Genomic DNA, 20,310 nt, shown 5'->3' with positions numbered 1-20,310 from the left:
CAGCTTGTATTCATTTTTTTTTCTTCAGTGGGTGTATTGCATCTCTTAATCATCTTATGCCTTCAAAGAACTACTGGATATTCTCTGAAAATGTAGGCTAAGGGTCTTCATGGTGACACAAGGGGTCCCAAATTCCCCATGGTAGAATTCTTATTCACACTCAGGTGGCTCTGGTCTTACTAGTGTCTTTTCTAAGGGCTATAAAGCTTTCTTGTCTTTCCCACCTGATGAGACTACTGTTTCTGCTTGGATTTCTGCATGCCTAAGGGATATGTCAAGTTGGATAAGATGGACACCTTCAGCTTAATCCCTCCAAAACTAATTCTTTATTTGAAACCATTATTTTATAATAATGTAGTGTTTATACTCTAAGTCACTTTGGATTAAAGCGTCTGCCATGGATGTACCATAGCCTACACATATAGCCATTTTTTAACCATTTTGGATGTACATTTTGAGGTTGTATCAAAACCCATAGCAGTGCCCTGTGCAGCGGTCTGCTCCCAAACCCTAACGACTACAGCCCCCTAGTGGACGTTGTTTTTCTGTGCTCACAACTTATATTTAGGCTATTTAATTCAACAATGAAAGTTAAAACTCAGCAACAGTAGGCTATAACTTTATCACTCTTATTAGGTCAAAAATGTAAGCTTCCATGCTTTGGGCTTTATTTGTATGAGCACATTTAGTATGGACGACTTCTTAAAGTCTAATGATTTCTGGTTTTCACATAATTGTGAAATGGTGAAGTGTTGACGAATTTCAGTGTCCATTTAGCTGCAACTAAGCCTCAGTAAACGCGTAGGAAAACCTGACTGATGGATAAGGAGTCCACCTTTGTAATGACATTAAGTTCTCAGGAAATAGCCTACGCTGGCATAAGCAAATATGACCTCGAGATGGCGTTTGCGCCAAATCCATATTTGCTGTAGGTCTACCTGCGTGCAATGAGAACAGGCCTTCTGTGAGTCCATGGTTTGCATGGATCTATTTCAGCAGGTTGTGAAACCTACGGAAGGCGGCGGCATGTACCTACGCACAGTTTTTGCTCCGCCTATTCCGTCCCATTGTTGATTCGTTAGGTTCGTTTCCCACCTCAGGTTACTAGTAAACTGAGGGGTCAGTTGCGCGTTCGAGCCGCCCAGTTGTGCAGTGGTGGAGGTATTTGCCCATTAGGATGCTGTAAATAAATGTTAAGAATGACAGTTCTGTCAATGAGCCGGCGAACATGACGCCCACCTCAGTTGCATGTTCCCATGGAGTATTCATACTGAACAATTAAGGTAGGCAATACTTTTTAATGCACTTGTTAGGCTAGCATCTGCGTCGGAGTTGTCGGAGTTTCGTTCGACAACCGTGTGACAACCTTTTACCCTCAAAATATATGTCACAGTCATCAATGAGGTCATATTTTGTACAAGCTAGGCTGTTGGAGACAAACACTACACAAGGGTGCTGTTTTCTGAAAAGACAAAAAAGTAACCTAGAAACATACTACCTAAAGCACCTGACCACTATTCTTATAGGCTAAATGGATGGAACAGTCCGTCTTAGAATTCAACTTATTGTGCTCCATACATACATTTCGGTACAACCTTTGCCCATCAGTTATTTTTTGATGGCGTAAATGCAAGCGTCAATCTTTAAGACCTCTGTTGCACCTCTGAACAAAGGCAAATTTCAGTAACCCCACCACCCCTAGTCCAAGCAATTTGAAGAAAGAAAATCTATAAGTAAACAATTATTTTCTGCCAGATACCATAAACATGAAGAATTAATTTGCGTTATGCAGCTCTTGACGTTATGTTTAATTTATATAGTAGATGGAAAGACTCCATTATCAGTTTGTAGGGGAAACCTGACACTACCCATTGTGGTTAGTCTGAAACTCTATAGTTCATGCATAGCTTACACTGTCACTTTGCACCCAGTCAAACATGGTGTATATTTTTAATTATTTCAGACCAGATACCTAGTCTACTAATGCAATGCAGCTTGAGTCTCCACAAGCCACAAAATGGCTGAGAATGATTTGTGTGTAGGTATTAGGTTTACCTTAATTAATGTGGAGGTATGTTTGCATCAGTAAATCTACAAAGTATACTTCTATCATTCCAAGATCCCTGGCCTGCAACTCTGCATTATGAAAGATTTCAACATGCCAACTGAAACTCCAGTGCACTGGCAGCTTAAGCAGCACGCACTCATGGCGACACTGTCACATGGCAAATATAATGATGAGAAACAGACCCTTTGTCTTTTAGTCCTGGTTTACTGTTGTGGTGTAGTACAGTAGGCCTTATCAAACAACTTCTAATTATGTTATCATATTAGTGTGTCTATAGTAGGCCTAGCCCAGGCCTATAATGCCTACCTTTTTTGTAACAAATTAATCAGTACCTGACACATGCTTACATTCTCAAGGAGCAGATTGCCCTATATACAGTATTTTCTTTCTCTGTGAAGTTTACAACTTGGTTCCAAATGTATGCATTGGTGTTTGGCTATTGGCTACGTAGCTTTTCTGGATGTTTCTAGCGATGTAAAAAATGTCAGTGATCTGAGGCGGTTTATGAATTTCCCCGTGTATCTATGATCTTGCCATATTCCACTAATGAGCATACATTTTAAGCAGCTTGTTTTGCAATGGAATGTGAATCATGCAGGATGCTGATTGGCTCTGAGCTGAACGGTGAGGTGTGTGTGTGTGTGTGTGTGTGTGTGTGTGTGTGTGTGTGTGTGTGTGTGTGTGTGTGTGTTGGTTTAGTATGAGGAGGGGGTTGGGGAAACTGTACATGGACAGGACAATTCAGAAAGTGAGGCTCTCTTAGGGAGACTGAAAATGCCTTAAATTCCATGCTCGCTCAGTTGAATGCACTGTGGGTAAGCTGCTGTGACTTAAGGGGTGTGTGTGTGTGGGGGGGGGGGGTGTTGCTAGGTAATACTCATCATATGGGGCTGTCAACTTGTCCCCATCTGACTTTAGATGGTATGTTGAAAAGAAATATGCTGCCAGTAGGCACTAAAACAAATAGGCCATGTGTTTGTGGAAAGGGTAATTCTCCCAGACAACCTGAGGCCAACCCTGGCAGTCAAGGGACTTTTTATGTGGACAAAGGTCTTCAGCAGAAGTAAAGGTAGTACATTACATTACATTACATTTAGCAGACACTTCTTGACCAAAGTGACTTACATATGTCAGCTATATTACACATTGTCCCCGAGCAACTTGGGGTTAAGTGCCTTGCTCAAGGGCACAACGCCCTGTACATATTTCTCCAGTTCCCAACTTGAGAAATATAGCAAAAGCACTTTCATATGTAGATTTAGACTGATATCAAGAGTTAAAGCAAATATCAGTTGACATATCATTTTTGTTTAATCTTCTGATTGCATAATTAGAGACAGTGTTGTGGGCTATACGATTGTTAGTCACAGCCTATGTTGTCAAATCACATCAGACACAATCCCAAATACAACAAGTTAGGTTTAATGAGGATGGAAGAAATGTAACTTAACGGCAATTGTGAGAAAACCATAAGAGTGATTGCTGCTAAAATAGCATCAGTGCAGTGTTGGGTTTCCTACACTTAGTCACTTGACTATCACTGTACAGTGGATTGAAATGTAGAACAAAATTGTCTTGTTTCTACACACACACACACACACACACCATCTTTCTCTCTCAGACACACTCTCGCAGACACAGACACACACATTCTCTCTCACAAACACACAGTCTCAAGAATCCCAGAACTTCTATCCTGATACTACCTGGAACATCTCCTTCACTTCTACTCTACTGAACTACTGTTTGTTCAAAGGGCCATAGAATGAGAGGTGCAGTGTGAGTACAGTAATCCCACTCTTCCTGTCCATGCCAAGGGCTCCAGTTTCATACACACTTCCTGCTTATGCCAAGGTACTCCAGTTTCATACACACTGATGAGAAAGTGTGTCTGACGACCTGTCACCTGGACTAAAGGTAGCTGAGAATCGAGTATTGAGGCATCAGGTGAGGTCATATAAAGCGTCATTTACAGTGCAGCCTCTCAAATGGCCTTTGAAATTGTCATATAACTCAACATTGGTAATTCTCCGTTGTAATGTTTGTTACAGTGGCAGGGCATAGCGACATAACATGAACTTTGGTCTTTTGTTGTTTTTCTCCTTTCTTTAAGGCTTTTGTTTTCATAATTGCACTGAATAGTTGCCTGCAGTTCAGCTTCACCTGTTACTCTCCCTGTCTCTCTTTGTGTCTCTTCGTCTCCTTTCATCAACACGCTTGCTTTTAATCTCATGTTGTCTTGCCTTTCACCCCTGGTTTTGTGTGGATTCCAGGTTACAAAGTTCAGGGTGTGTTGGTCTGCAGCAGTCTGTAAGGGCTGATGCCTAATCTTTCCCTGAGGTTTTCACTTGTTCTCTGAGAAGGAGCAGGTTTAAAGCAAGAGTTGACGGCTTTTGCATACTGCCGACTGTAAACGTATGAAGTCACATTGATTGATCATGGGCTGTGTCTACTAATCATCTCTGAGCTACAGCAGTCATGATGAATGTTAAGGAGCAGGATGATATTGAACAGCCACGCTCCTCTGACTTTCTGACTTTCATCGGACAACAAGGCTACAACGCATCCCTGTGCGTCATCTCAGAGCGGATGAGACAAGGTCTGTTTCTAACAGCATATTTTTGCAAGTCAAATATCAAAGAGGGTTAAACAAATTTCTGCTCATGTAATTTCTCTCTCTCTCCCTCTATCACAACCACCCACCCACCCACACACACACACACACACACACACACACACACACATACATACATACATACTCTTTCTTTCTCATCTCTTTTCCTGTTTCTTTCACTGAAACTGTATCACATCGAATAAGTTATCTTCCATGTTGTATTTTCAAGTTGAGAGAAGGATATAGTCTAGATCTTCATCAGGCAAATAAGAACTTCTTATTTGTTCTTATTTGCCTGATGAAGATCTGTTGAGATCGAAACGTTGCCTTTTTAGAATAAATTAAGTATTTCTTGGAGCCCATATACAGTGTGCAGACCATCTTCTCTCTCTCTGAAACGTTTTGTCTGGCATCTGTAAAAACATATAGGATGTGCGCACCCTTTTCCACAAATACATATATTCAAGTTGAGTAATTTCTTTTGATTCTTGTGATTTGATACACTTGGCGTGGCCGTAACACTTTTACCCACCCAGCGTGACCTGATTACTATAGAGGTCATTAGTCTGTCGACTGAGAACAAATATTGATCAATGCTCCATTTGGTTGGTGCTGGTGGGGTGAAGTAATGTTCTCACCTTCTACGTAAAAAGAAAAGTAGACCAAGGGTCTTGCTCTGTTTCACACGGCAAACAATAGGCAACAGGCAAATTCTCAGCACGTGTCTGTGGTCTATGGCCACTAACCCAAGGATTAGTCAGACTCTTCCTTCAGGGTCCTTATTCCCAGTCATCAGACTTGACTGGAGTGACTAAAGAATATGTGTTTAATTACTAAACTAAACATCACAACTAAGCTATTCACACCTGGGAAGGTGTTAATGTTAACACGTCAGTGTTAAAGCAATGGAATGGGTATCACTTGCACTCTAGCAACTCGGTGCTCACAAAACGGAGAATTAGCAGCAGGCCCTGGGCCATTTCAAATGGCTGAACCCTGGACCGGAGCATACAAATAGCTTTTTGAGACTTTAATCAGTGTAAATGACTAACGTTTCGACACACAGCGCCTTCCTCAGAGTCAGACTGTTAGTATTCATTTTTCTTGTTACCTGAATCATTAACACATTCAAATCCGAACAGATCAGGACATCTATATCAAAGTAGTTTTAATAAAAGGCTAAACCCACATATGTTTGCTGTGATTGCTGATTGTGTAGCTGTTGTATTGTTTTGCTAACACTGTGAAAATGACAGCGGGATTTTTAGTTTCCCAGTTATCAGCATCTACACAATAAGCTCAAGCTGGAATGTGTTTTTTTTTCAAGGAGGGTGTTTGGTTGTTGGTCGGTTGGTAACTTGATCGTGGACTCCTTAAAATGCCATCTGCGTGGGAGTAATATAACACCTACTGAGATGGAATTACCTGGGCTGTTCAGGTAGCATTCTTCAGGGCCACATGCAGTTGAATAGAAACCTGTGGACTAGGACTGCCATTATAGTCCGCCTTCAGGATATGAGGCTAACTGTAATGGTTTGCCATTTTCTCAGTATCCACTGTGCATTCTTACATGATTGGAAACACTAGTGCAACTTCAGGTGTTAAACCCTTCATTGTTGTAAGAAAACAATGATATTTTTTATTTGAAACATTTATACATATGTTATAGAGACAGATTGGAATAAGTAGATGTAACATTCCTATTTGTCGTCATCATTTTATTAAATAGTAAAATATTAATAGTGTGCAAGAGCATGTAAGTTAAGCTAATATTTGCATTTATTTTGGAGATAGTAAATCAGATGACAAGAACAACACAGTGTGTGCCAGTTTTATTTGCTTTGCCCAAAACAACTTATGATGCACTCTCTTAAACTAAAAAAAAGTCAGTTCATAATATCATGGCCAAAAATAACACTTTAAGGTAAATAGAGGCTTCATGTACATATCTCCCTTCCCTCCCTTGGTATGCAACTAATAAGTGTTTAATTTGATAATAACCTCCACTGGGAAGAGAAGAAAGTGTTTACGTATCTGCTCCAGTGGGTGTGAAGTTCAGCTGCCTTCCACCCATTTTTACACATGAATATGTGTTTGTGACCACACCACCACGCCAAAGACAGTTTCACTCAACACTTACACTTCTGAAAGGGCTACTGTGCTGGTATAGAAGCTGTCTGAAAAGGAGAGCCTAGTGAGGAATAGTCTGGATTTAAAAGAGAATCAGTTTGTCAAAGGTTTCTGGGTAATGAAGCAAGTTCTAGAATACACAAAAGAAGAACATGTGTTGGTTGTACTTTTCCACCACAGGGACCAATACTCTCATGCTCCTGTTTTACTGTAAGCCAGTAAGGAAATGGACAATGAAATCTTTAGTACAGGCTGTTTAGTAATTTAAGGAAGTTGTAAAGAAGCATTTTTGGGAAATCATTGAAATCATACTCGTAATCAAGGGCAAATAATGGTTTCCAGTTTTTAGTTTGCTGATGACACATACATCTAAGCATTCTCACAAGTCTGGAGATGCTGGTATAAAAAATCAAAACAATAACAGGAAAGGATCTGTCACCTATTCATCAAACATCTATCCTTATAGTCTCACACATTTTGTATCACATTTTGTATCTGTAGCTAGCATGACGACGATCAAAATACAGACAGCATAATAGCCCTGATAGATATACTTAAGATGATGATGCATGAGGAATCTTTGTTAAAAATGATCAAGTGTTGTTGTTCTGGGGTCCCATTGATATTGGGCAACAATATTTATTTTATTTTTTATTTTTTTCTGGATGATTTAATCATCGATAAGCAAATTTTCACAATCATCCAATTAGAACACATGGAACTGGTCATGGGGTTGCCAAACAACATTGTTAGAAAAGTTGACCATCTCAAGTTATCATCACCTTACATCATGGCTCGATAATTAAACAAAGCTTTAATGGTTAGTTACACATGAGTGACTACTCTGCAGTGTGTATAGATTAACCTAGCTCTGGGGGTGAGCTCTGCTGAATGCTTGGCCTCTCTGTCCTGATGTGTTGTTTTGTTTTGCTGCAGTAAAGCACCTTTTCCTAAAGCACCAGCCTCCAGGGATTGTGCTGGCCATTTCACCACGGCAACGGAATCCTGACCCAGTACAAGCGTTGCCTCATACCAGATTTCATATCCGACTTATCCTCTCAAAAAGCTCTCTCTCTCTCTCTCTCTCTCTCTCTCTCTCTCTGTGTGTTCCCCCTTCATCCATCTTTTCCCCTTTAGCTCTCTCTCTCTCTCATTTGTTCAATGCGTTTGGAGTCGAAAGGAAGTGAAGGTGTGTATTTGAACGGATGTTTAGTTGTGGACTGGTCAGATTTATCCCTTTGTGATGTTTATGCAGCTGTAGGTAGGAGTAGGTGTTTTCTTGAAGTTGGAAGGTAAACACAGTTTGAATTGTTTGAAACTAAACTAGGCCGGATTCACACCTTACAGCTGTCAAACTGAAACTGACAGGGAAAACATGTTCTGAGAAACAGGTATACAAAGCTGATGTGTGCTGTGCTCAGGGACTATTTATCCTAATGATGTTTCCTGAAGTGATGTCAAAGATGTTTGTGCACTGTGCAGACCCATGGTGCCCTTTTCAATGGCTTTTGTCTTTGTTGTTAGCTCTCAAACAGCTCTAACGAAAACAGCAGTCTGTGAGGCAGTTTCAACAGCCAATAAGGTGCACAGCCAATAAGGTGTATCATTAAAAAACCCTCTTGAGTTGTTTGCCAGGCGTAGTCCTTTGTCTCTATGCCGATAGGTTGGTGGGTTGGGCAGGTCACAGAGTTGATCCACAGAAAATGCATTGCAACTCCACAAAGCTTACAGAGGACAACAAAAAAGTCATAAATACCTGCCGTGAACCGAAACCAGAGTGGACTTTGAAGGATAGAGAGGAAATATTGATAAGTCATGGAATACCCCAGCAGCTTTCTCCCCCACTGCTCTGGCCAAGGAGGAGGAGGAAATCATATAGCCACTGAAACCACATGAGCCAGGCCATGCACCTACCATCCGTTACTCAGAAGGATACACAAGTCATTTTATCTAGAGTATACAACAGCATAAATTGACATTGTGGATTGTGTCTTTTTCATGGTTTGTTAACAGTAAAGGCAAATCGTTATCTCCCTTTAGTAAAGTTGGGGTGTTGGGGGCTTTTCTAATGTGTGAAGTCCATGGGAGTGCCCTGGTCGTCCTCCCCATTCTACCCCCACCCCTGTTGCCTCCCTCCACCCCCCCTTGCCCCAGCAGCTTGGCTGCGTTCCATGAGCAGAGGACCCTGGCAATGAATGGCGCCCCGGCCCTGTCTTTCTTTGAAGCTGGCCTGGAATGTGAGGCCTTTTCTCTCTCTCTCTCTCTCTCTCTCTCTCTCTCTCTCTCCCACACACACACACAAACTCTCTCTCTCTCACTCGCTCTCTTTCTCTTGTTCAGACGCCATTATCAACAGTGAAATATTCCCTCTGCGTGTCCCTATTGTGTTCTGGTGAGGAGGGAGACGTCACTGGGCTGTGTAACTGGAGGTCGCGCGTTCGTTTGCTCACTCACTGACCGTCCAGTGCAGAGGGAATCGGGTAGACAGGAGGAGGCTCGCATTGTCCTTCTGTCTCTCTCTCTCTCTCTCTCTCTCTCTCTCTCTCTCTCTCTCTCTCACACAGTCGCCGGCAGCGCTAGGCTGTGCTTCAGCAGGCCTCCATTTCAATAAAGTCTCCCTAAATCTTCCGCCTCAGTCTGTAATAATTTCATCACAGTGAGGGACAGCAAATGGAGTGGCGCTTACTGACTGGACTTTACTTTCATTACAGTTAAGAGTCCCTCTCAGCTTGTGGTAAGAACCCCCTCGGGGTACTTTGGCTTTTCTTGTTCACTGTAATAGATGCTGTTGTTCTTAATGTAGTGTGTGTGTGTAATTTAATGGGTTGTGTGGCATTGCTCCTGCAGGCCTCTGTGTGTGTTACTCTGAGTTTGTCGCTCGAAGACGGTCCAATTACTTCCACTTGAGCCCCACCATTTGTGTGTGTGTGTGTGTGTGTGTGTCTTTGTGCGCCCTCTGTTCTGTGTCACCTTTCTACACATGACCGTCCGTGTGTCCTCTTTGGACGTGCAAGAAACTTTTTTTTTTGAAAGGGGAGGGAAGCTTTTCTGAAATGTTTGGTTTGGATTAGTTGGACTTTGCTGTTTCTGAGATTGCCGAGGAAAAACACTTGTTAATCTTTAATATAGGCATTCCATCTATGGTCTAACTGTGGCAGTTAGTGTTATGTGACATGGTGAAGCTTCTCTGAAGTAGATGTGTATTACTGTAATACTAGCGTATATTATCCTCAATTGCAAAACATACATCATATTATGCATATTATAATGTGTATAATTCATATGATCAAAACATTGAAGTATACATTCATCTTCCACTCTTTATAACTGTGAGAATACACTTTTGCCCCCTAAGCCCAGTGCTAACAGGTCAGGATGACACCACCCTTTACAGTGCTTACTATGTGGGGGGTTTAGGTGTACAATTGTACAATGCCATAATAAAGTCCATCAGTAGATGCTGATAATTCACTGTCTGACATCTGCAGTCATTATAGGGATACTGTGTGTGTGTGTGTGTTTGTGTTTGTGTTTTTGTGTGTGTGTGTGTGTGTGTGGCCATCAGTCTTGTGAATAGAATATGCGTTGCCCTCAGACAGAGGCTAATCCATTAAGCATGATCACATGATTAATCCCAAAATATTTCTCCCATGTCGACAAGGAATTCCACACATTTTTGATCACCCTGACATGGACCTCAAAGACATTGAGTCTTATGTTTAATAAAAAAAAAGTTTAAAAAAATAATTTACAAGGCCACTCATCATTCATCTTCTAAATAAACATTTGTAATCAAAACAAGACGTTTAGTGTTCATTTGTCCAATGACAGACATTTGACAGATGTTGGATGGTCAGAGAGGGTGGCATGAAAACATACATTTAATTCATTAATCCCCAATTCATGGATTTTTCTCCTGATTCCACCTTTATCCAAATCAAACAAATGTTCTGCCCCCAGGCTCGACACTTAAGACTTTAAGTCATTCTGACAGGGAGCTGCATGGCACAAGTCGACAAATTGGGTCTTTTAAATTCCAAGCAAATTGAGCATGAGCTAAAATAAGATTTACATTCTAATTATTAGAGGAAGAGAAGGGCATTTATGTGTACTTGACTGTACCAAGCCCTGTGCTATGCAAGAATTTTCTGTTGAGTTTGTTTTAATTGAGAAAAAAATATCATATTGCGCCAATGCGTTTGATAATCCAAATATCCTGAGCACCAACAGAATCAGTGTTCCGTTGAATGCTTAAAATTCCACCAAAGAAATTGCTCCAGACTGGATTTGATCTTTTTTGGCTAATGGGGTTGTTCGTTATGGTTGCGGCAGACATGCACGGTTAGGAATCTAACACAAACACAGTTATCTGTTATTGTTAGTTAACACATATCCTGTGTCGCAAGGGTGGGGGAACACCTTATGTGGACAGTATGCATTACTGGTGTAAGTAGTATCAGCCAAGGCGTTGCCTCACCACCAGCACACATAGCCTGACCATTCAGTCTATTGTACTCAAGGAGATCCTATGGTTTGGTGCATTATTTATCCACGGCAAAGCCAAGCCTCAAATAACCATTAGTCAGTGCAGCACTACTTAAATAGTCAGTTTGAATAGATAATGAAGAGTCAGTTTGGGACTGGACTGACTGCATATCAGACAAAGCCTCTGCTTATAGGTGTGTTTTGGCGCTGGTACCTGGCCAGAGGGGAGGAGTGTGCTGTGGAGTGTGAGGAGTGTTTGTGTGGAATAAGGGTGAGACTGAGAGGAAGTTTCCGGCCATGCATAACAATGCGGTCGACTAGGAGATGAGATGAGGGCTATAGTGGAGCCGTGCTGACGGGAATTAGAAAAAGAAAGACCATTATTTTCTTTTCTTATTTGTAGTGCGTGTGTGTGTGTGTTTTGTTTGATTGTGTTTGTGTAGCCATGTGCCATCTGCCTAGTACCTAGGTGAGGAGATCAGGGCTATGGTGACAGGAATTAGAAAAAGAATGACCAGTATTATTTTTTCTTTTTTATTTGTTGTTGTGTGTGTGTGTGTTTGTTTTTGTTTGCGTAGCCATGTGCCATCTTAGCTTGCAGCTGACTTATGAGATCGTTGACAATGTTCTCCTTTTCTTTCTCATCTACAGGTCCAGGAAAAGAAAGAAAATGACCCAACTCTTACGTCAGCTGATTAAGTCAACTTCCTCCCGATAATCTCTCTTGTCCGGCAGTTTCACACAAGTCCATGTTTGTTCTTCCTGCGGGCCCCACATGGATTCGTTCAGCTTCCCCCTCGAGAGGATGAGCAACCTGGACATGCACCCCCTGAGTTTCCCCATCAGTAGGTTAGCCCCTGCAAAGTCCTCCAGTAGCATCGACCAGTACACCCACCACCACGGCAAGGGCGACTCTGCCTACAGCTCGTTCTCTGGTGGCTCCAACGCGCCCGATCTCTCCTCTCCCTTCTTCCCCGACGACTTTCACGCCCACGGCCTTCATTATGCAGACTTTAAGTACATGAACTCCACATTTAATTTGGCCGGAGAGTCCGAGCCCAAAAGCATGGACCAGCTGTACCGCTCCATGGAAGCCTTCACGACGCAGTGCAACCAGGAAGATGCCACCCACTGCAGCAATGGCAATCAGCAATGTAGCAAAAAACAAATGTCCCCCACGATGTCTCTCCCACCCCCACCTCCACCACCGCCTCCTCCACCTACTCGGCTTGAAAGCCTGGTCACCATCAGGAATATGGAGAACCTTCTGTCACGACAAGTCCCCGAAGGGCAAATAGCTGACAGGTCGCACCAGAGGGCCTATACATCGCCAGCACCACCACCGCCACCACCGTTTTTTCCCAGCATTGCTGGCTCAGGCCCTGACTCAGCATATTCCTTCCCGGTCCCCCAGACTATCCAGGGTGATCCAGTGAACCGAGACGCCTCTGGTCAGCAGAAGTCAGCAAACACCTTAAGCCGATTGGCCCAGAAGTACCCGAGCCCGGCGGTGGAGCATGACAGCCAACCGGCTGGTCAGCAGGGTCACGTCGCCCAAGGAGACGCACAGCGCAAGGGGGCACACTCTGCCCACGCCGCCCTGCCTCCTGTGCCCATACGGCCAGCCGACTCCTGGCAGCAGCCTCCTCATCCTTCTCCTCCGAGTACGATCAACGGGAGCATCCAGCACAAGGGGCACTACTACTTTGTGACCGGCGTTTGCAAGACGGAAGGACCACCCGGAACCAAGCCAGTGGCTCACATGTCAGATAACTCTGGTTTTGATTCGCGTAAGCCTGTGGAGAAAGAGAGATTCCATGTTCCAGATGGTGGTATGCAAAGATCCACCAATCATAGACGTAACAGTTACGACACACTAAGTGAAAGGGAGCATTTCCCCCGTGCCCAGGAGCTGAGTGTGAGGAAGCAAGATGCCGATGGGTACTTGGATAATGCTCTTCTCGGTAGCAAACAGGCGCCACACATTTCTGATGCCCAAGAGCCAGGGCAGAGACTCTTAGGTAGGGAGATCACAGGCAGACATCACAGTTCTGCCCATCCAATCTTCTACTGTGGCCCTGAGGAAAGTGTTCCACACGTGCAGCCAAGTGTCCCACAACCAACTCATATCCCGCCTCCTGTGGCAGAGCCGTCCATTCACACAGAGAAGCAAGAGGAGCAAGCGAGGAAGGTCAGGAAGCAGCCTTTAGATGTGGTGCCCCGTGAGAAAATAAGCAAAGAAAATACCCCTCTGCTCTACCACCTCACAGGGGCCAACAGAATGGCACTCATGAACAAGTTCAAAAACGATTCCGACTCCGGAATGAGCTGTAGGAATCCAGAACGGAACAGTGGAGCCCCACAACAGCCAGAGAAAGAGCGAGCCAACTCGAAAGAAGTAAAAGGCACAAGCATCTTCAGTGACCAGTGTGAAGACTCTAAAATGAAGACACCTGTGGACAAAAATCTGGACAACTTGTCTTATCCCACGCTGGACGATTCCTTTAAGAAATACTACAAAGAGAAGCTAAAGGACGTCCAGTCCAGAGTGCTCAGGGAGACTTCTTTCAAAAGGAGGGACCTGCAGCCTTACAAGACTAAACAGAAGCGTGAGCAACAGCAGCCTGTCCTTCAGGTATTCACTTCCGCCCAGGACCCTCTGTACACAGTGGACAAGCCGAGTCATCTGTGGTCACAGCACCAGTCACAGGTGTCCGATACCAAGAGTAGGAATGACAACCCCAGGGAGAAGACCTGGGAGCCAGCTGGAGGAGAGAGTGAAACAACATTTGGGAAGGAGAAAGAAAGTAAGTCTGCTCAGGAGAATGAATTGCATAGTGTGGATATAATGGTTGAGGAAACAAGGAAGGATGTAGGGGTTGAGGAATCGAGGAAGGATGTAAGGAGTGAGGAAACAAGGAAAGTCCCCAAAGTAGCCCAGCCACAAGTGGCGCGCATCGGAGGCCGAAAGCGGCTAACTCAGGAGCAGAAGAAGATGTGCTACTCTGAGCCGGAAAAACTTCACAAGTTGCTGGATGCGCCTACCCACAAGCCCTCGCACTCGCTGGGCAACGAGGCAGAGTGCCTACTCACGGACGATGACCTGGGAGACCAGGGTCTGGTGGCTGCCCGGAGGAAGCTGTTTGAGACACGGGGTCGCGCCTTGTCTGCATCCAGCCTGTCCAAGACCACCCTGAAGCACCTCCAGCACAAGGCCCTCGTGGCCTACATGGAGCGGAAGACAGGCCAGAAGGTGACTGAGCCCCAGCAGCCTTGTTCTCAAGTGACTAGCCAAAGGCACTCCACATCGGGCAGGACCTCCGACTGTGGCCCCAGGCTTCACCACGGCAATGGAGGCTCGAAGAAGAAACTCCACAGGCCCCTCTCTGCCGGGCGCATACTGGACTCTTCCTCTAGCTCCATCCGGTATGCCCAATTCGGTTCCACGTCTTCTGGTGAGCATTCCCGACAGTCTAGCTGGAAGGACGTGCCGTCGGCGTCTCCAAGTAAAGCCGCCTCCGTGGAGAGTCTGCTGGATCAACCAGAACTGTCCAGATTCTACCGCGCCCACTCCAAGTTAACACCTCATGCCCTCCAGGTCTGTTTCAAAACATAGATAAAAATGTAAAAACATTCCCACTTGTGTGTGAGTATGAGTGTGTGTCTGTGCATATGTGTGAGGGAGAGAGAGAGACAATTAAACACACACACCAACTTGTCAGCAAGCTTTTCACAGCTTGATGCATGTTTCAGTAATTATGATATAATTAATACATATCATCCTGTTGCTTGATGAACATTTCAGTAGTTATGGTATAATACATAGCATCCTGTTGTTACCAAACTGTTACTAAACTACAGTGTGTGCAGAGTTTTACAAATGTGTTTTTTCCCCTCTCTTTTCTAGGATTCCATTAGCATCAGTGATGCTTCATCAACAGATTCATCAAGGTGAAGGCATATCATTTTACTTTTTATCATACTATTTAGTGGACATATCCACATTATGCTAACCAAAACCATAAAAATGACCACATGTATGCATTAACAACATAAACTATATGTGATTATTTTGTGATTATGATCATGAACAAAATAAACTATATGTCATTTACTGGTGATTATGTAGCCTTTATATCAAAGGGTTGTAATTTAATAATGTTGATTTGGCTTATTTAATTTGCACAGCACTCTGAAAGGAGACGTGAACACAGTAGCGGGTGTCCCCCAGACTGCTGCTGTTGCTGCAGTGGTTCCCGAGGGACGTCGCCGGGTGATGGCCCCGCGAGGGAAGTCCATGGAGGAGCTGGGTGTGTCAAAGGTCATCAGGCCGGCGTGTCTGAGCCGGAGCTCAGAACAATTGGACCAGCTCCGCAGTGGCAGTGGCCGTATGCCTAGCTCAGCAAACCCCAGCTCTTACCAAAGCAGAGAGAAGAGGAGTGTAGCAGCGCCAGACAGGGTCCAGCTTGGTGAATGGACACAGAGGTGGACCGGGCACCAGGAGGGTTGGGCGGAAGCCATGCAGATGGACATCCGGCACAGCAGGGGTGATTCCACCTCCAGTGTTGGATCACTTCCTGTAGGTGCAGGGGCACAGCCTGACTTGGCACAGTCCTCTGGCCTGGTGTCGACAGGAACAGAGACAAAGCCCAGAGGGTACCCAGTGGAGGGCAAACCTCTGCCAAGGTACGCCAAAGAGTGCACGCAAGTAAAATAACCCAAGAAAAATTAGGTATTATAATAAACTCAATTCACATTTTTGCATTTCAAACTACATATTATATGAGCCATAACATGTTATTTATGTAAGGACTAGAAATGAGTACTTGGGTTACTAAACATTTGCAGTATTTTGAAGCATTGTTTCACATTGTCATGCCAACCCCCCACCCCCCACCCCCCACCCCACCCCACCCCAGTCTGTATCCGACAGAGGCTCCAGTGCCCTCTTGTATGAAGGAGTGGAGTGAGGTGAAGCAGCCAGGCTCCTCTCATGAGGTGGCCCTTAGTCACGGTGTGACCACCGACCCTAGTCTGTGGCCTTCTCCACCGGGTGAGGATGATGATGATGACGATGGAGAAGAGGAATACAACGCCATGGGAATGGAGACAATGCACAATGTCCGGTTGTCACAGTCCGAGTCTCCCAGGGCAACTCCGGTCACTGAGGCAAATGCGAGAGTGGGGGAGAAACTAGAAAGGGAGAGGGAGGAAGAGAGGGAGGAAGAGAGGGAGGAAGAGAGCCAGCAGGAGCGAGAGATGAAAGACAGGGAACAGGAAGTCGCATCAGTGGGGGGAAATCGGACAGAAGAACCAGTGAGGAACGCCCCTCCACCACCACCACCACCACAGCAGCAGCAACAGCAGCAGAAGACACAGTGGGCGGCTCTGGTAGAGGAAGTGGCCTCTGCCGACCAATTCCTGGCAGTCTTACTGCGCCCTGTGGCCAATCGCAAGACAGCTCTGATGCTGATGGAGCAGCTGCTATCTGAAGACACCCTGCTGATGGAGGAGCATTACAAGAAGAAGCAAGAGGAAGGGAGGGCCTCTGGCCTGGAGGAGAAACAGCAGCAGGAGGAGGACGAGGAGGAGAGAGCCCAGAGGTGAATGCCCACTGTGACACGCACACGTCACAGAGCACTTACATAACAATCACGCTCTGAGGCTTTCATGACATCTCACCATCTTTCCTTATCTTATCCTGCAGCCGCCGTTGTTTAATCGAGTGCCACAGAAACGGGAATAATAGCTCCCACTGTGGTGTCATAAATCTTATCACTCACTAGCCATGGTGGTGCTCCAAATGGCAGTGCAATGGTCATCTTTAAATTTGAAAATTTGAATTGTTTGCCGACATGAGATTGCAGTAGCCTATATTTCTCACAATCACTTATGCCATTAGGGTGAGGGCTGGAATGTATCCTGGTGTGTGTTTGTTAATAATCCTGTTTCCTCTCCTAAGGGCAAATGCTGTTGAGGAGCAGCCTGGCCTCTCTCCCAGTCCCTCTGAAGAAGTGTGCTCTGAGCCTCAGCAAAACGCTGCTGCAAGTCTATCTGGTGCTGATGTGATTGAGAAAAAGGTACTTTTGGTCATCACACGTTTCAATATTCTGTGTAAACTACACAATACATACTCACTTTTGGTTATACGCCAGTTGAAAATGTTACTCACCTGCTCTGTCTGTCTATCTGTATGTGTGTGTGTGTGTGTCTGTGTGTGTCTGTGTGTGTCTGGTGTGTCTGGTGTGTGTGTGTGGTGTGTGTGTGGTGTGTGTGTGTGTGTACAGAGGCAGCTGCTGGCCTGTGTGGAGGAGTGTCTGAGTGCTCTGGGGGAGCAGCGCTGTGTCCTGCAGCAGGAGGAGGAGGAGAATGGGGCGCGCGGGGCGGCCATCACGGCCCTGGTGGCCGAGCGCTGCATCCCCGCCGAGCAGGAACGCTACTCACTCTTCATAGGTGACCTGGAGCGCGTGGTCAGCCTGCTGCTTTGCCTGTCTGCCCGACTGGCACGCGTGCAGAACGCCCTCAGCGCAGTCACCGAGCACACGGACGAAGAGGAGAAGGTGAGTGAGGAAAGCAACACAATGCATGCACAGAAAAAATAAATATTTGGTCAGACTAGCTTGTTTTTAAATACCATCAAATGCCACATACACTATACATACATAAAGACTTGAAAGGGGTGAATTGGAGAAAAAATACATTTGAAGTGCGTAAATATTGTGTATGGTGTTATGCAAGTAGCCTACTCTTGAGTACATTTGTGATTAAGCTTATTTTTAAATAAAGTGTTTACCTATAACTTATAAATAAAGTTGACCTAAAACTAAAGACAGCCACTGGTTAGCATGGCTAGTAACCTGCTGCCTCAGTTTTTTTTAAAGTTGCCTCTGTAATCAGCACTTCTTCTGTCAACAATGAGTCATCGAAACTACAGGCCAGTTTCGGTGGGTGTTTTCTTCACCACACTGCTCTCTAGTGGCAGAAATCTGAACTTCATTTTAATTGCCAAATTCCACAGATGACAGGTCAACCTTCTGGACTCAATTACTGTGTGGAATGCTTTGTTCATATCCGCAGTAAACAACAGTAATAATGATCCTAAACATCAGTGCCACTATTGTCATAGGCTATATAAAGACTCTATTATCCAGCCTTTAACTTAGACATAATGGCAGGGTAGGGGTATTCCCATGGGTGTCCTAAAACTACGAGACACAAAAAGTATATTTTGGCTATGTAGCCCTTGTGAGAAAAAAATGTACCATAGATTTGATAGGTCTCAATGTCCTTAGTACAAATGACTCCCATGGGTATGACCGGAATCTCCCTGCTGATGATGTACTTAATCATTTCGAGGCTAAACCACTCTGCTCTCTTTCTCTTTTCTTCTTGTGCAGCAATCTCTGGACAACCGCCACCATCTCTTGTGCAAGCAGCGGGACGATGCCAAAGACTTGAAGGACAACCTGGACCGGCGCGAGCGCGTGGTCTCCACGTTCCTCTCCAAACACCTGACAGCTGCCGAGCTCCAGGACTACCGGCGCTTCGTCCAGACCAAGGCCTCGCTGCTGATCCGCCAGAAGGACCTAGACGAGAGACAGCGTCTGGGAGAGGAGCAGAGGGACGCCCTGCTCAACAGCCTCCCTCCTTAGATGGGATGGGGGGGGGGGGGGGGGTCAGGGTGTGTGTGTGTGTGTGTGTGTGGGGGGGGGGGGGGTGCTCACCTGGGGGGTCAGTCATGCTGCACTGTCGTCTCCCTTACCCCTACTGTCCCTGCATGCTTTATAGTGTGAAACTGTCGATAAACTTGCCTTATCGATGATAAACGATGAACATGCCTTATCGTGTGAAACTAGTCTATATACTGCAGCATGGCCCCTGTGCGCCTTCCTGTTTGTGGATGTACTGGAGTGTTGGACTTCTGTGTGGGAGGGGGGTGTCCTATTATTGCCTCATCTGAGTAGTTGCTGGTTCAGTTTGCATAACATTTCAGTGTGCACATTTTCAGAACAACGACAGCTTTAAGGCTTTAAGCGTAGTTTGGACGAGTTCTCCAGTAGTATTTTTGTAAATATTCATTTCAAAATGAAGTGAAGGCACTCTAAACAAAACCAAAAAAAGGAAGAATGATAAAAAAATGAAGAAAAAGCACTTTGATATTTACATGCACTCAAATACAAATGTCTTTCTGAGAAGTTTCCTCTCTACCTTTTAATCATTCAGTGCCTTTATTTATATTTCACGTTTTATGTTTTGAGTGGCTCTGGATGGATACTATGATCATAAAAGACTTGAATGTGGCACAATTCAATGGTCTTATGATGGTTTATTTACATTATTTTACCTTTAAATTAGTAAGTAAATATGTATCCTTTTATTTCAACAGTTGCCTTTATATTGTACTGTGCTCTCCAATCCCAGAGGGCTTGATGCAACCACAGAAACGCCAGTTTCTTGAATGTTGAATGTCGTCTGATAACTGAATTGACGTTTCCAGGTATTTCTCACTCAAACCCTACTGACAGAGGTGTTTACAAGTCTCTGTTAACACATGTAGACTATTTATCCAGACATATGTAGTCATTTCTGACTTGGGACACTGGAATGTCCTCTGTGTGTCATTTATATGTCAAACTACCTTAATGTATGGATGACCTTTAACCTGATGAAAGGTTGGACTAATGTTGCTTTTGAAATAAGAATAGATATGTGCTTGAGACCTATTCAAAGCTTTCTGGATTCACTGAATTTAGGTAAATGTTAAGATATTGCTTCATTTGAAGGGATTCATACTGGGCTATCGCCACCCTTCCTTTATAATAATCAAATTTTAGATTATCATCAATTGCAGCCATCGCTACCCAACGCACGTGGTTAGTGTGTTGTCAGAGTTTGTCGTGTTGTTTTTTAAGGCATTATGTACATGGTACATGAACTCATTCAGCTGAGCATTCTCTGCGGTGTCCCTTTTCTTTTTCACATGCCATATGTTACAAATGAGTTTTATAAAATA

The 20,310-nt window shown here is 44.5% G+C and overlaps 1 protein-coding gene across 3 annotated transcripts; it reads left to right on the top strand.

Annotated features, from left to right (window-relative positions):
* Positions 1–1,129: 1,129 nt before the first annotated feature.
* On the top strand, positions 1,130–18,949 carry shroom1 (shroom family member 1). 3 transcript variants are annotated; one of them, XM_076273919.1, is made up of 8 exons: positions 1,130–1,283; positions 11,949–14,895; positions 15,205–15,248; positions 15,486–15,983; positions 16,217–16,900; positions 17,260–17,377; positions 17,585–17,857; positions 18,695–18,949. In XM_076273919.1, exons 2-8 carry the CDS (start codon positions 12,073–12,075, stop codon positions 18,947–18,949), a joined length of 4,695 nt encoding a protein of 1,564 aa, XP_076130034.1. In that variant the 5' UTR covers positions 1,130–1,283; positions 11,949–12,072. The 3 variants fall into 3 exon arrangements, with proteins under 3 accessions (XP_076130034.1, XP_076130035.1, XP_076130036.1); XM_076273920.1 differs by lacking the exon at positions 1,130–1,283 and adding an exon at positions 3,225–4,667; XM_076273921.1 differs by lacking the exon at positions 1,130–1,283 and adding an exon at positions 11,431–11,766.
* Positions 18,950–20,310: the final 1,361 nt, after the last annotated feature.

The sequence above is a fragment of the Alosa pseudoharengus genome, unplaced genomic scaffold (assembly GCF_046254945.1).
Source record: "Alosa pseudoharengus isolate Yale_2024_CS ecotype anadromous, Long Island Sound unplaced genomic scaffold, YU_APseudo_1.1 YU_APseudo_1.1_scf_8, whole genome shotgun sequence".
Taxonomy (NCBI): domain Eukaryota; kingdom Metazoa; phylum Chordata; class Actinopteri; order Clupeiformes; family Clupeidae; genus Alosa; species Alosa pseudoharengus.
The sequence above is the reverse complement of the archived record's forward strand: the minus strand, read 5'-3'. Positions and strand labels throughout refer to the sequence as shown.

Coding starts and splice junctions, on each gene's coding strand:
- shroom1 (XM_076273919.1), top strand. CDS start 12,073: ATGGATTCGTTCAGCTTCCCCCTCGAGAGGATGAGCAACCTGGACATG. Junction 15,984..16,216: donor GAGGGCAAACCTCTGCCAAG/GTACGCCAAAGA, acceptor ACCCCACCCCAG/TCTGTATCCGACAGAGGCTC. Junction 17,858..18,694: donor ACACGGACGAAGAGGAGAAG/GTGAGTGAGGAA, acceptor CTTCTTGTGCAG/CAATCTCTGGACAACCGCCA.